General features: G+C 39.5%; 1 protein-coding gene across 2 annotated transcripts in view; it reads left to right on the top strand.

Moving 5' to 3' along the window:
- LOC134602711 (cationic amino acid transporter 2-like) overlaps positions 1 to 13,590 on the top strand; it is a 59,007-nt gene that overhangs the window by 11,419 nt on the left and 33,998 nt on the right. For both annotated transcript variants that reach the window (XM_063447868.1, XM_063447869.1), the window contains exons 3-5: positions 5,960 to 6,115; positions 8,239 to 8,404; positions 9,921 to 10,057. In XM_063447868.1, coding sequence (XP_063303938.1) covers positions 5,960 to 6,115; positions 8,239 to 8,404; positions 9,921 to 10,057 — 459 coding nt within the window. The remainder of the gene's footprint in view (positions 1 to 5,959; positions 6,116 to 8,238; positions 8,405 to 9,920; positions 10,058 to 13,590) is intronic.

Genomic DNA, 13,590 nt, shown 5'->3' with positions numbered 1-13,590 from the left:
GGACTCAATGAAAAATATTCCTTAGGGATCTTTCTATAAGTACTATCCACGGCCGGAATTTATACCATATTCCAGGCATGGGAATACTTATCTGTATATAATATGCAGTGTATATACCTATATATAATATGCTTACGACGGGAATTTACCCCATATTCCCAGTGCGTATATGCACATTTTGTATATTTACGAACAGTTCTTCGCTACAGATGGCTTACTTAAATTCTAAATATTTATCTTGTGCATTTATATATGCCGATATCTTTAGAGGACAACTAGGAAGATCTATTTATGAATTCTTGGTGAGAATCCGTTGGCGTAATTTCCTAGATCTGTTCTTTCTTTCTTCGTATATACTATTGGTGGTTTGGATTTATTATACTACATAGATTACAATATTTTACATGGCCAACTTATGTACAGAAATACAGTCTTGACTATAGCCCTTACTAAGGGACACCTATTAACAATAATCCCCCTTGTTCCATATCCCTTAAAGCTTGGGGATATAATTGGTTTAAACAAAGTGATTGTTTATTAGTTTTTTGGTTGGTAGATGGAATATAGATCATTATTCTGCTAGTGTGTCTCTCTCTATATTTATTACATCATAGACTGTATATATTGTTTCTTTTTATTTTTGAGTCTATGACTGTAAGCAATTGATTTACCAGTAGGAGTTGTTTACTATACATATAGATATCTATTGTATTAGGGTGTATGAGTACTGTACTGATTGTATATTAAGTACATAATACTTGTGGTCTGTCCTTGTGATTTACCCTTATACTATACTATAATAATTATATATATATATATATATATATATATATATATATATATATATATATATACATACATATATATATACAAAACACAATCCATGAACAATGGTGCCCCAGGCAATCTCAATCAGAATTTACATTTCACAGTACCTGCAGTGTAATATCCTAGTCTTTACCAAAATCACTAGTCCTTACCCAAAATCTCACTAAATCTAAGTCCCCTAACCCTAAGTATGCCCTAAATGTAAGTTCACCCAAACTCTTGTGAGCGCAGAAACAAGAAAGCATCAGGAAGCCACGATTGAGGGATAGGGCATGGCAAGCAAGTAGATGTTGTGTGGTCTACACTAAAGCATTGACATAAGTGTTTGGGCACAGTTGGTCATTGAAGAATGAGTGACTGAAATGAAGCCTTGAAAGCACAACCATTTTGAGAGTCTCTAATGTGGTGGCATGTGGAGGATCAAAGGAGGTAAATGGGATTGGGTGGATTGGGTGGTTGTGTGTGTTAGTAAGTTAAGTATGTGGCGAAGAGATGTGTGGAAGTTGTGTGGAATGTGACCTTGAATGAGATGTGTTTGAGATCATACATATTTTGGCAATAGCAGTGTGATGCAGTCAGCTACAGGCAAAAATATTATCCTGTTATTTGTTGCTGCATGTTGAGACTCTTCCTAGGATAATTAAAGGTGATATCCACACACTGTGTGATAAAATCTTACCTGAAACCCTCTTTCTTAAGGGTGACATTATTTAGCTCCTGGTTCTACAGCCGCCAGGAGCCTGAATGATGCACACTTGAGTGTGAGTACAACACTGAAGTGTATGGGTGATCCTGGATGTCAGTGAGCGCCTTCATAGAACACCATACTGTGTGAGAAGATTCCTTTTTCCATAGCTGTTGTTAATGGCACAGGCATGATTTCTCCAAGTTGACGATGAACCCCAGTCGACTGAGTAGGTCCACGTCTATCTCAGATGTTGCGTGAGGACAGAGTGCTCTTGAGCCATGATCAGGATGTCGTCCAAGTAGACTATGCCCCGAAAGCCAGGCCATCACCGGGTGCAGCAGCTTTGTGAAGCACCAGGGTGCCAAGGAGAGACCAAAAGAAAGACATGTAAAGCGCCAAACTCTGTCCTTTCAACATAATCGAAGTAGATCTCAAGAAGGTTCGGCTACCGGCATCGGCATCCTTCAAATCTAGTTTCGCCGGCCAATCTCTTTGAAGGAGCAAGTCCCTCAGAAGATGCCTTCCATCTTGAAGTGACGGTAGCGAACTATAGCATTGAGTGGGGGTAATTTGATGACAGGGCGCATCTACCCACCCTTCTCATCCACTAAGGATATATTGCTTATGACCCCTTCGGGGACAAGAGGGGCCAATTCAATCGCCTACTTGCCGTGGAGGGATGAAAATTCCTCGTTGATATACCTGCGGTCTCTGAGTGAGAAACAGATCGGCTGAGGAGTTGGAATCTCGCAAGTCATGCTCACGAGTTCTATATGAAAACCTCGAACCCTGTCGAGTACCCATGTGTCTGAGGTAATTGTTAACCAAACTGGGGAAAAATGATGGAGTCTGCCCCTTACGCAAACATGAGAAAAACTTGAGGTGTATGTAAGCTCACCGTAAGGGTGCCGGTTTGTCCTTGGAAACCTCTTGAACGCTATGGTTGACCTTGTGATGGGAAAAAGGGGACCAGGTCCTCGTCTCCTGGAAATTGCAGTGGTGCTGGAAAGAGCCTCGTCCCAAGCCACAGGACCGTAAATAGTTGCGGCCGGACAGACGGCCCCTGACTCTCCTGGCCATGGTAGAGACCCACCCCTGGAATATCCTTCGCATGGAGGATTGGGTACACTTCATAGGGGCATTCAGTAAATGCCCCTATGAAGCGTCCCAGATCCTTAATGAAGGAATCGCCAAACAATAAGCCTTGGGCGTTCTTACCAGCTTTAGTGAGGGCGAGATTGGCCAACTTTGGCTCTATTTTAAACAGAACGGCTTTACGCCGTTCCATGGACAGGGAGGCATTAACACTCCCGGCGATGCAAATTGATATCTGGACCCAACCATGGAGTTCCTCCGGGTCTACCATACGGTTTTCAGCTCTGGCGTCCTCCGCCAAGTCAAACAATTTTGCTAGGGGCCCAAACACACTGTGGTGTGGCACAATCTAAGTGCTGAATCCAGTCCTTTGCGTGGGTTCCAACCAAATTTAGCCAGAAACTGGGTCATCTTAGAGTCTACCTCTGGGGTGTCACACACTTTGTTAGGCACTACAGGCCTGGGACTATTGCGGGCTACCTTGCTGAGTGGGCACCGTACCAAGTTCTCAAGGTATCTGGCCACATGGTCCGCTGGGAGCCACTCAGCCAACCTCGGATGGTGGAGCTCATCCGGGTTGAATAAGGGCTCGCCCAATGGATCCATGAGGGCAGTCCCTGCGTCTGCAGGAGAAAAAAAAACCAGAAGGAAAAACAGTCCCCACAGCTTGCGAGACTCGCGGGAGGCAAAAGCCCACCAAACGCAGCCAAAACAAACTACCAAACAGGTGCGTTTGGCTCGCGAACAAAGCATGTCCGCAAGACAAAAGCGTCCAGTAAGGCAAAACCCACGAATGGGTCAAAATAGCCGACCCCAAAAAAGCATTCGCAAACCGAACACGGCCAAGAAACAAGTGTAACTGGCGTTCGTGCGAGCAAACTGCTGAACACCAGCCCCACACTGGGTGAACAGAGCCGATCAGGGGAGTCAAAAAAGAGTACCAAATGGCGCCAAAACCGGTCCGGGACCCCAGGGAGCCCCAAAGCCGAGAGTAAAACACAGAGAAAACAAGAGGAAAAAGGAAAGAAACGAAACAGGAGTAGAAACCAGGTAGAAGTAACAAAAAACGAGAAGGACAGGGATACAACAAAAAGACCCCCAAACAAAGAAATAGCCCTCAGCTGGTCTGCGATCCTGAGTCTACCATAAACACTCAGTAAACACCGACTGAAAATATATGTAAAATAACAGCAAAATAGTAACAAACCACAAAAATTAACAAAACCCACAGAACAGAGAAAATTAGGTACTTATCTGACTGTGGAGCAGCAAAGAAAGAGGGAGATCTAAGGGTGGTGCCTGCTGTTATACTGGGACTTGGCTGGAAGTGACCTATGTTACTATGTATGCATTCTTTTTTCATTCTGTTTTGTATTCTTTGCCGCTATTGGTGGACAGTAAAGAAAGGGATATGCAATATAAGCCTCCATGTCTTGTAATAAAATCAGGCTTTTTGCAGTAAACTGTTTTTTTCAGAGAAAAGGCAGTGTTAAAATTACAGCCTGCTGATAACTCAACAGGCCACTCCTCAGATACTACTAGAGGTGTTTCCTGGGCAGTGCTGCACACATTCAGTGTCTCCACCGTCTGCATGGAGACACTAAACTTTCCTCATAGAGATGCATTAATTGAAAGCATCGCTATGGGAAGATACTGATTGGCCAGGGCTATATTTGGCTTGTGTTGCCTCTGCCCCTGATCCACCAACGGATTCGGGGGGGGGGGGGGGGGAGCAAGCTCAGTCTGCAGCTCCTCCAGGTCCTTCTCTCGCGGGCATGGAGCGTTGCCACGGCAATGCTCCGGATCTCGCGAGAGTGAACTCTAGTCCTGGAGACCGGGGCTAGAGTTCACTCTCACCACATGGACCATCAGGGATTCCCCACCGGACCACCAGGGATCGAGAAATGTCCCCCCTCCTCCCTAAACAAAGGTAAGAAGGGAGGGGGGGCATTATGTATATTTTAAAATAAAAAAAATAAAAAATCATTATCAAATTTAAAAAAAAACATTAAAAAAGCCCCCCATCCTTATCACACACATACCCTACACACACACACACACATTGTCCCCCACATACATAGACTGCCCCCATACACACACACATTGCCCGCATACACACACACTGCCCCCACATACACACACACTGCCCCCACATACACACACACTGCCCCCATACACACACACTGCCCCCATACACACACATTGCCCCCACATACATACACTGCCCCATACACACATACACTGCCCCCATACACACACATTGCCCCACATACATACACTGCCCCTATACACACATTGCCCACCATACACATACACTACTGCTCCCACACACATACACTGCCCCCATTCACACACATACACTTCCCCCATACACAAACATTGCCCACATACACTGCCCCAATACACACACACACCCTACACACACATTGGCCCCCACACACATACACTGCCCCATACACACTCACTTCCCCCCATACACACATTACCCCCACTCACACTGCAACACACACACACTGCCCCCTAACACACACTGCCGTCCTCACGTGCACACTGCAACTTTCACACACACACACTGCTCACACAGTCCTTCTTACACAAACACACACACACACACTGCACCCCTGCTCCTATGCCCTACTACGCCCTATGCCCCCATTTCCAAGCAGACCTCAGTTAAGTTGTCAAACTGTTCTTAAACGGTTTGACTACTTACTCTGGGAGGGGGTCCCGGCACTACTGGCACCATAACCACTACACTGAGCTGTAGTGGGTATTGTGTATGGATTATTTATCTTAATAATCTGCAAGTGCCCCTCCCGAGGTCAGGCTCTGGATCCGCCACTGCCCTGATCTGCATCCTTGACAATCTCAGCCAATCCTATGCTGAAGCATTGTGATTGGTTTAGATAATCACTTCTGATAATGACAGCCAAGAAGGCAGACCAGGGGCAGAGCCAGCAGCAGACTGGTATAAGGGTAAGGTTTTAATATATTTAGGAGGAGAAGGGGGGCAGGGTGGCTAGATGGTTTTTTCAACACTATAGGGTCAGGAATACATGTTTGTATACATTACTACGAATTTCTAGCCTAAAAATACATCGACATTACAGTAGTGCCGCCATATAAAAATCTAACAGTTGTAGAACATTTTTTTAATGAAATCATGCTAAATGAACAATGAAAACTGAAACGTGTTTTAGTGGAATATTTGGGGATTTTTTTTTCCTATGGATTGTTTTGCTATCATGTCTTATCTTACATAAGTTTTGAAATAATGTTTTTGAATAAGTGTTTTAGTCCTATGAATGGATAGAATAGATTTATGGACATATTTCTATCTTTTTATAGGGACCTCCAGTGTTGCGCGAGCTTGGAGTGCTACTTTCGATGAACTGGTGGGAAAGAAAATTGGTTATTTCTTCAGAACCATTATGCCAATGGATTTGCCAGGCCTGGCAGAGTATCCTGACATTTTTGCTGTGTGCCTCATACTTCTCCTTGCAGGTATATATATATATATATATACACACAACTAAAAACAAGCATTGCTCTCTTTATAATATGAGAGAAAGAGAAGGTATTAGCTAAAAGGGAAACTTTCCCCACCTAACCTGCCGCAATCTCCTTACAGAGGTGGATGTTACACATGCGCTTCTCCTGTTTGTTGATTTGCCCTGATTGAGGACACTTACCCAAGAAGGCAAACCTCCTCCATGATGCTTACATGCTGGCATTGTTGCTATGGGTGGAATGTCTCTTCCATCTCCTTGTCTCTCAATTCCTCAAAATGAGAGACAGATGGGAGAAAAAATATATATATTTAAAATGATTTATTTTTCCAAAAAACACTTTAAAAAAAGTAAAGTCATCATGGACATGACAGGTTTTGCATAGTTCTTCAGTATAGCTAATCGATTTACATATATGCCATACTCATACTGAATCTCATTCGGGAGGGGGGGGGGGGGGGGAGGGGGAAGGGGGGGAAATAACCCAAAACTACAGGGATTTGTATCTTACAGTGATGTGTTAAATTGTGGAATGTTAAACAGAATAGATAAAACAATCCAATATATAAAAGCAAAAAAAATGTCAGCGCCTATACAATACTGATATAGTCCAAAGGCTGCTCAATCACAAAAAAGTCTCTCTTGTTCAATATGGTGTAGGATAAAACAGGAAAAGAAGGTGTAGCACCTGAAGTGTCCTTTAGGGAATGTATGTAATAACGTACATTCCCTAAAGGACACCCAATCAATATTGAAAACATTGCAGTGAAGTTGGTCTTTTTAATCACTGTTGATGGTCCTGACCAAAACTCAAACCTGTTTGTGAAAATATTACCTTGCTACAGTCAAGACTACTAAACAGACCATTTCCTATGGACCCATGGGCCCTGCACCTGTCAAAGTCCTCAGACCCATTCACACATAACGAATACAAATTCACTGCAAGGATAGCTTTAGCCACATGTAGAGTGATAGCGATAGCAGAAATCTGGTCCAACCTCAATATCCCTTAACCCTATATAATTAATAAGAAAATCTAAGATAACGTAGACATGGATTCATTAACCTCTCAAATACACGATTCTTTGAAATCATACCATAAAAATGTTGGACCTTTGGTTGGATGGAGACACTTCTCTTCCTTGGTAATATAATACCTGCCCTGCAGCTCATTAGCGAATAACCGACTTTCCAATTGCAGACTGGACACCAGACTCCCCCCACCACCCTTCCCATCCTCCCCTGCATTCTTTCTTCCCTCCCTCCATGCTCTGCCCCCCAAGGAGACTTGAAAAAAATAGATTTTGTAGTAGGAACCCTCGTGGAATCGGCCAGATTTGAGATGCAGTTTTCCAATTATAGAGTTGCTATCTTCCCATGATGCTCAGTACCAATGCATGACTTCTTGGACATTACTTCAAATCTGATATTTTTGCACATGTGAAATAATAGCACCCACATGTAGTGCATCATTGGGTTAATTTGCATCTCAGTCAGACTGGGCCAGGGCAGTCTGGTTTATGATGTAAGTAAGAGAAAACATAAAAATGTTTAAATACATATAAACAAATACCATAACCTGCAGCTGTCAGGTGCCCTTTAATTTTACTAATAAAGGTTTGTGACCTTTATTATATCTGAATATATTATATCTGAATAAACCTGTATATCTGATTAATAGACCACCTTGAGGCACATCATACATTACGTTCCAAGGGGTTCTAGTTCTGCCCTACCCTTTGACTCCTCCCTTCTCCTTCACACACGCATGCACGCACACACACACACACACACACAAACACACCCACTTACTTTTTTCCATCAAGTAGCACAGAAAATATATATATCTAAATGTTCACTTATGTTTCTTGCCAGATGTCATTTTAAGGCTAATTGATGTCTACCTGGTGGATTGTACTGGGTTGGTGTTCATTTTGTGCAAGATACTCACTTAAAATTAATTGACATTTTTATGGAATTTGCCAATTACTAATTAAACATTTTCAAACGTGTAAGAATGCAGAAACGGTATCGATGTGTCATTCCTATAAAATGCTATACAGTATGAGGGATAGACTGCGTGCTAAAAGTATATTAAATCCCTCTCATGTTTCCCAGGCCTCCTCTCGTTTGGAGTTAAAGAGTCAACAATGGTGAATAAAATCTTTACAGCTATTAACATGCTGGTTCTGGTGTTTGTAATCATCAGTGGCTGTATTAAGGGTGATGTGAAAAACTGGAAAGTCAGTGAGGAAGAGCTCAAACAAACTATTCAAAGCATGAGGTACAATAATATCACATTATTTAAGTTAAAAAACAAATCAAACAGCATGTTTGGGGTACCCACTGGCCACTGTCTGTTACTGACTACAAGCAAAGCGGAAAATTATTTATAGTAAAACGCTCAGTATGTTTAATTATGTAAGATATAATTTGATGAAGTGTTTTGAATGTCTTGATCACTGTCTCCTTTCACCCTGCAATCACTTGCAAACTCTCCAGGGACCTCATACATACTCATTATAGTCTGGCAGCCAGGGCAGCCTGAGATACTTTGGTCTACTGGGAAATATAGAGGCCAGTCGAGAACCGGAGAACAACTGAGTTTGTGAGCTTCCAGCCCATAAAGTGCTGAGCTAACAAAAGATTTTACACAATTCCTGCTTGCTGCCTAAATCCTTCAGTGCTCTGCCAACAGACATCCCTATACACTTCCTGCTATGTTAATTTTTAGAAGGAAGCTTTAGAGCTGCAGCCCACAACCCCCTTGAAAGCCCTTTGTTCAGTTGGCCCCTGCCAGATCTCCCACGCTAGGAGGTTGATAGGGACAATAAATATTTTCTGGGTTGGGATTACAGCTAATTTAGGTAGCTTTATAGGTTTCTGTTCTGTTCCATTCTATACAGCTATTATGTATGATGGACCGACTGATTGAGAATGTACAGATATGTTGTCAATAATCCTATTTCTGCATTTCACACATGGCAAGGATCACATGTTCAAGGAGAGTATTTTTATTGTATGTCTATAATGTGTTGTGATCCTTAGAGGGACACTGTAGATTAATGAAGCAGTTTTAGTGTATAGATCATGTCCCTGCAGTCTCACTGCTCAATTCTCTGCTATTTGGGAGTAAAATCACATTATTTATGCAGCCTTAGGCATACCTCCTTACATGCAACTTACACAGCCTTTCTAAATACTTCCTGTATCTAGTAATTTAATGGTTATACTTCTTTCATTGCAAATTCTATTTAAGTTAAAATTTCGTATCTCTTGCTCTGTTAGTAGCCTGCTAGACCATGCAGGAGCCTGTTGTATGTAATTCAAGTTAAATTTACAGAGCAGGAGATACAAACGTTTAAATTAAGTAACATCTGACTCAAAATTATTTTCATGCATATAAAATTCCCAGTCAGGGGAGGTGTGGCTAGTGATGCATAAAAAGAAACAAAAGGGATTTAACTCCTGCATGGCAGAGAATTGAGCTGTGAGACTGCATGGGCATGATCAATACACAACAAATTGATGCAATTCACAGATTCATGGTACTGAGGCTGTTCTCTTACACTGAAGTAAAGATTATATTCAGCAATTAAGTATGATATAACACTTGGCCTGGCTAGTAGCTTAAGATTTGACATTTGACCCTAAATATATATATTTTTTTATTATTAGAATTTATGTAAACTTGCTTGATTCCTTCTTCTGCTTGTATCCTAAATGGAGTATTTTGATGCATTTACTTTCTATTGACTAATGAAATATAATTATAAGTTTTTTGTCCATTTCGTTGACAGTAACCAGTCTGCAGGTGTTAACATGACTGGTGTGTTTGGAACTGGTGGATTCATGCCATTTGGTATCAGTGGAACACTGGCCGGTGCAGCTACCTGTTTCTATGCATTCGTTGGATTTGACTGCATTGCCACTACAGGTAAGGAAAGTAATAAACTAGCAAATTAGAAATCAACTGGTTTTAAGCAAGAGCCTTTGTGTTTGTCAGATGATTGCAGCACCTCTGCTGATAACTCCTCCTTTTCATAAGCATTAGAATGTTTAGCCCCACTCATTGTAAGCCCGAGCAGTGGAACTACTGCCAGCACAGCTTGTGTGACTGCACCGGGGCCCACAAGTTGGGACCTCACACTTAGGAAGACCCAATGAACATCTCTGATTAAGGGACCAGTCTAGTGCCGCAGTCCATTAACAGTGCGGTCAGTGCCCTGTTAGTTGGTGCTAGGAGGAAGTGAGTTCAGGTCACTTTCTCTCAGCTAACAGAGAGAGCGAGATAAAGTATCGGGGAGTGAGAGAGATAAAGGAGCAGACTCCAATCAGCCTCAAGAGAATTCCCACTGGACCCCATCAAAATCACTCTCCTACACCCAAAAGGTATGACAACAGAAAGGTGGCTAAAAAACAGAAATAATGCGTATCAAATATTTGTATTTGTGTGTGTGTCAGTGTGTATCTGTATCAGTATGTGAGTATTCTGTGTGTGTCTGGGTCAGTATATGTGTATCTTTTCAAATATTTTTTACATAAATAAATTACATAAATACGAATTATTCACTAGATAAAGGACGGTAATATAGGGGAATAACAATACAAATAAATACATCCGGAATATATATATAAAATAAAGCTTTATGATAATATTCTTTAACTATCTACAAGAAAATATAATAGAGAAAGTAAAATAATATTATTCATATATACAATAAAAAGAATAAGGAAAAAAAAAAGCTAAATGCAGTTGGTCGAGTGGAAGCTATCACCTTATAAAATATTGACTCCTGATATCCGTTTCCCATCTTGCTCATTAATGTTTAAGAGTACTAGTTTTTGTTGATGGTTGTAAGGTACCATACCATTGGTATAATAATTTGTAATGGGATTAAAGGTGGGAAACACACTAGGCGACACCTTTTAATGATAAGATAAAACTATGCCAATCATTCAAATCAAAAGTCAGATTGAAATAATCTTTTCAATGTAGAATAAAGTCCAATTTTTCAAAATCATTATTTTCAAAAACCGAATAAAACATAGACATAGTATGTTTCCTTCCTGGATCTGAAAAGTTCATTCTTTCTATAGGTTATATAACTATAGTTCTTTGATTCAGATACAGGTCTGAAACACCAAATCATGAACTTATCAAATCTATAAATGTTTTTAAAAAATGTTTTAATCGTCAGAGTCGTCTAAATTAAAATGTCCTTTGAGTTGATTAAAATTTATAAATTTGTTAATTTTAAAGTGATTGTCTATACAGGTGTTTGAATTTCGTGAATCAAAATCAGGTAAATCTTTGGAAAAAAATTGATAAAGGTGATGCTCTTGATAAATTTGTCATTGGTTTCAATAATGTAACCCCTTAACGCCGTTACGGCGTTCTGTGCCATCCCGCATTAAATGGGCTTTAAAGCCGTTGCGGCGGCGTAGAATGCTGTAATGGCTTTCAGTCCCAGGAGCTCGGATGTACTTACCTCCGCCGCGATCCTCTTCGGGAGGGCTGCCTGACAGCCCAGGCAGCCCTCCCCCGTCAAATGAGGCCACCATTGGGCCATGTGATCGCTCTCAAAGAGTGATCACATGGCCCCCTATAGCTGGCTGTGGATCTGCCAGCATGGGGACTGTCTGAAATGTCAGACAGTCCCCCTGCTGGTGGGAAAGTAAAAAAAAAATAATTAAACATGTTTTAAAATAAAATAAATGTATTTATTTATATATATACATAAAGTATATATATATATTATATATCTAATATATATACATCTTATATATATGTAACATGATACGTGATGTATTTTAATGTTAATATAAGTACATATATTAGTATTAAAATACACTTAGAATGATGCTACATATATATAAGATATATATATATATATATATATATATATATATATATATTGTATATATAATACATATATATATATATATATATTTTAGGTTTATATATTTATGTATAATTACAATAGTAAATAAATAAAATAATAAAATAAATAAATTAAATATTTAAAAAAAATTAAATAAATTATATATACATATGTAATCTCATTCTAACTGTATTTTGTTATTAATACATATATATATTGGTAACAAAAAAACACTTAGAATGACATTCTATATATATCTATCTATATATAAAATACAAATACGTGCAAATATTTATATTTAGATAAATATATATAATTACATAAATAACTACATAAGTATACACATAGAATTAAAATACATATATATGTATATATATAAAAATTCTACATGTATGCTTAAGTAATATTTTAACATAATTATGTGATTTAATTAATTCAAATTTGATTGACGTGCCTGACAACAGAGGCAGCAATTGCAGAGAATTACATTTGCACGCGCTATATTTAACCCTGTAACTTTCCAAGACACCATAAAACCTGTACATGGGGGCACTGTTTACTCTGGAGACTTTGCTGAACACAAATATTAGTATTTCAAAATGATTAATTGTATTACAACGATGATATATTTAGTAAAAGCGAAGTGTTTTGCATTTTGCACACACAAACGGCACTTTTACTGACAATATTATTGTTGTAATATGTTTTACTGTTTTGAAACACTTATGTTTGTGTTCAGTGAAGTCTCCCAAGTATAACAGTACCCCCTAAGTACAGGTTTTATGGTGTTTTGGAAAGTTAGAGAGTCTTGCATTTCATTTTTTTCACATTGAAATTTGCCAGATTGGTTACGTTGCATTTGAGACCATATGGTAGCCCAGGAATGAGAATTACCCCCATGATGGCATACCATTTGAAAGAGTAGACAACCCAAGGTATTGCAAATGGGGTATGTCCAGTCATTTTTAGTAGCCATTTAGTCACAAACACTGGCCAAATGTTTTTTTTTGCTTTTTTCACACAAAAACAAATATGAACGCTATCTTTGGCCAGTGTTTGTGACTAAGTGGCTACTATAAAAGACTGGACATACTCCACTTGCAATACCTTGGGTTGTCTACTTTTGCAAATGGTATGCCATCATGGGGGTAAATCTAATTCCTGGGCTACCACACAGTCTCAAAGGTAACATAACCAATCTGGCGAATTTCAATTTGAAAAAAATGAAAAATGGAATGTGCTATATTTGACCCTTTAACTTTCCAAAACACCGTAAAAACTGTTAATGGGGGGGGAACTGTTGTACTCGTGAGACTTTGCTGAATCCAAATATGTTGTTTTATTGCAGTTAAAGCTAACGGTATTATGACATTTACAGCTAAAATGTCTACAATTTTTTTTTTAAATCTTAATTTCTCACAGTTTTTTTTATTTTATTCATAATAAATTATGTTTCAAATATAAATAGTTCATGAGAAATGAAAGCCCAGTTTCTCCTGAACAAAATTATATATAATAAGTGTGGGTGCACTTAATATGAAAGAGGTGAATTACCGTTGAACAGACATATAGCGCAAATTCCAGT

This window comes from Pelobates fuscus, chromosome 3 (genome assembly GCF_036172605.1).
Source record: "Pelobates fuscus isolate aPelFus1 chromosome 3, aPelFus1.pri, whole genome shotgun sequence".
In the NCBI taxonomy this organism is placed as follows: Eukaryota; Metazoa; Chordata; class Amphibia; order Anura; family Pelobatidae; genus Pelobates; species Pelobates fuscus.
The sequence above is the reverse complement of the archived record's forward strand: the minus strand, read 5'-3'. Positions and strand labels throughout refer to the sequence as shown.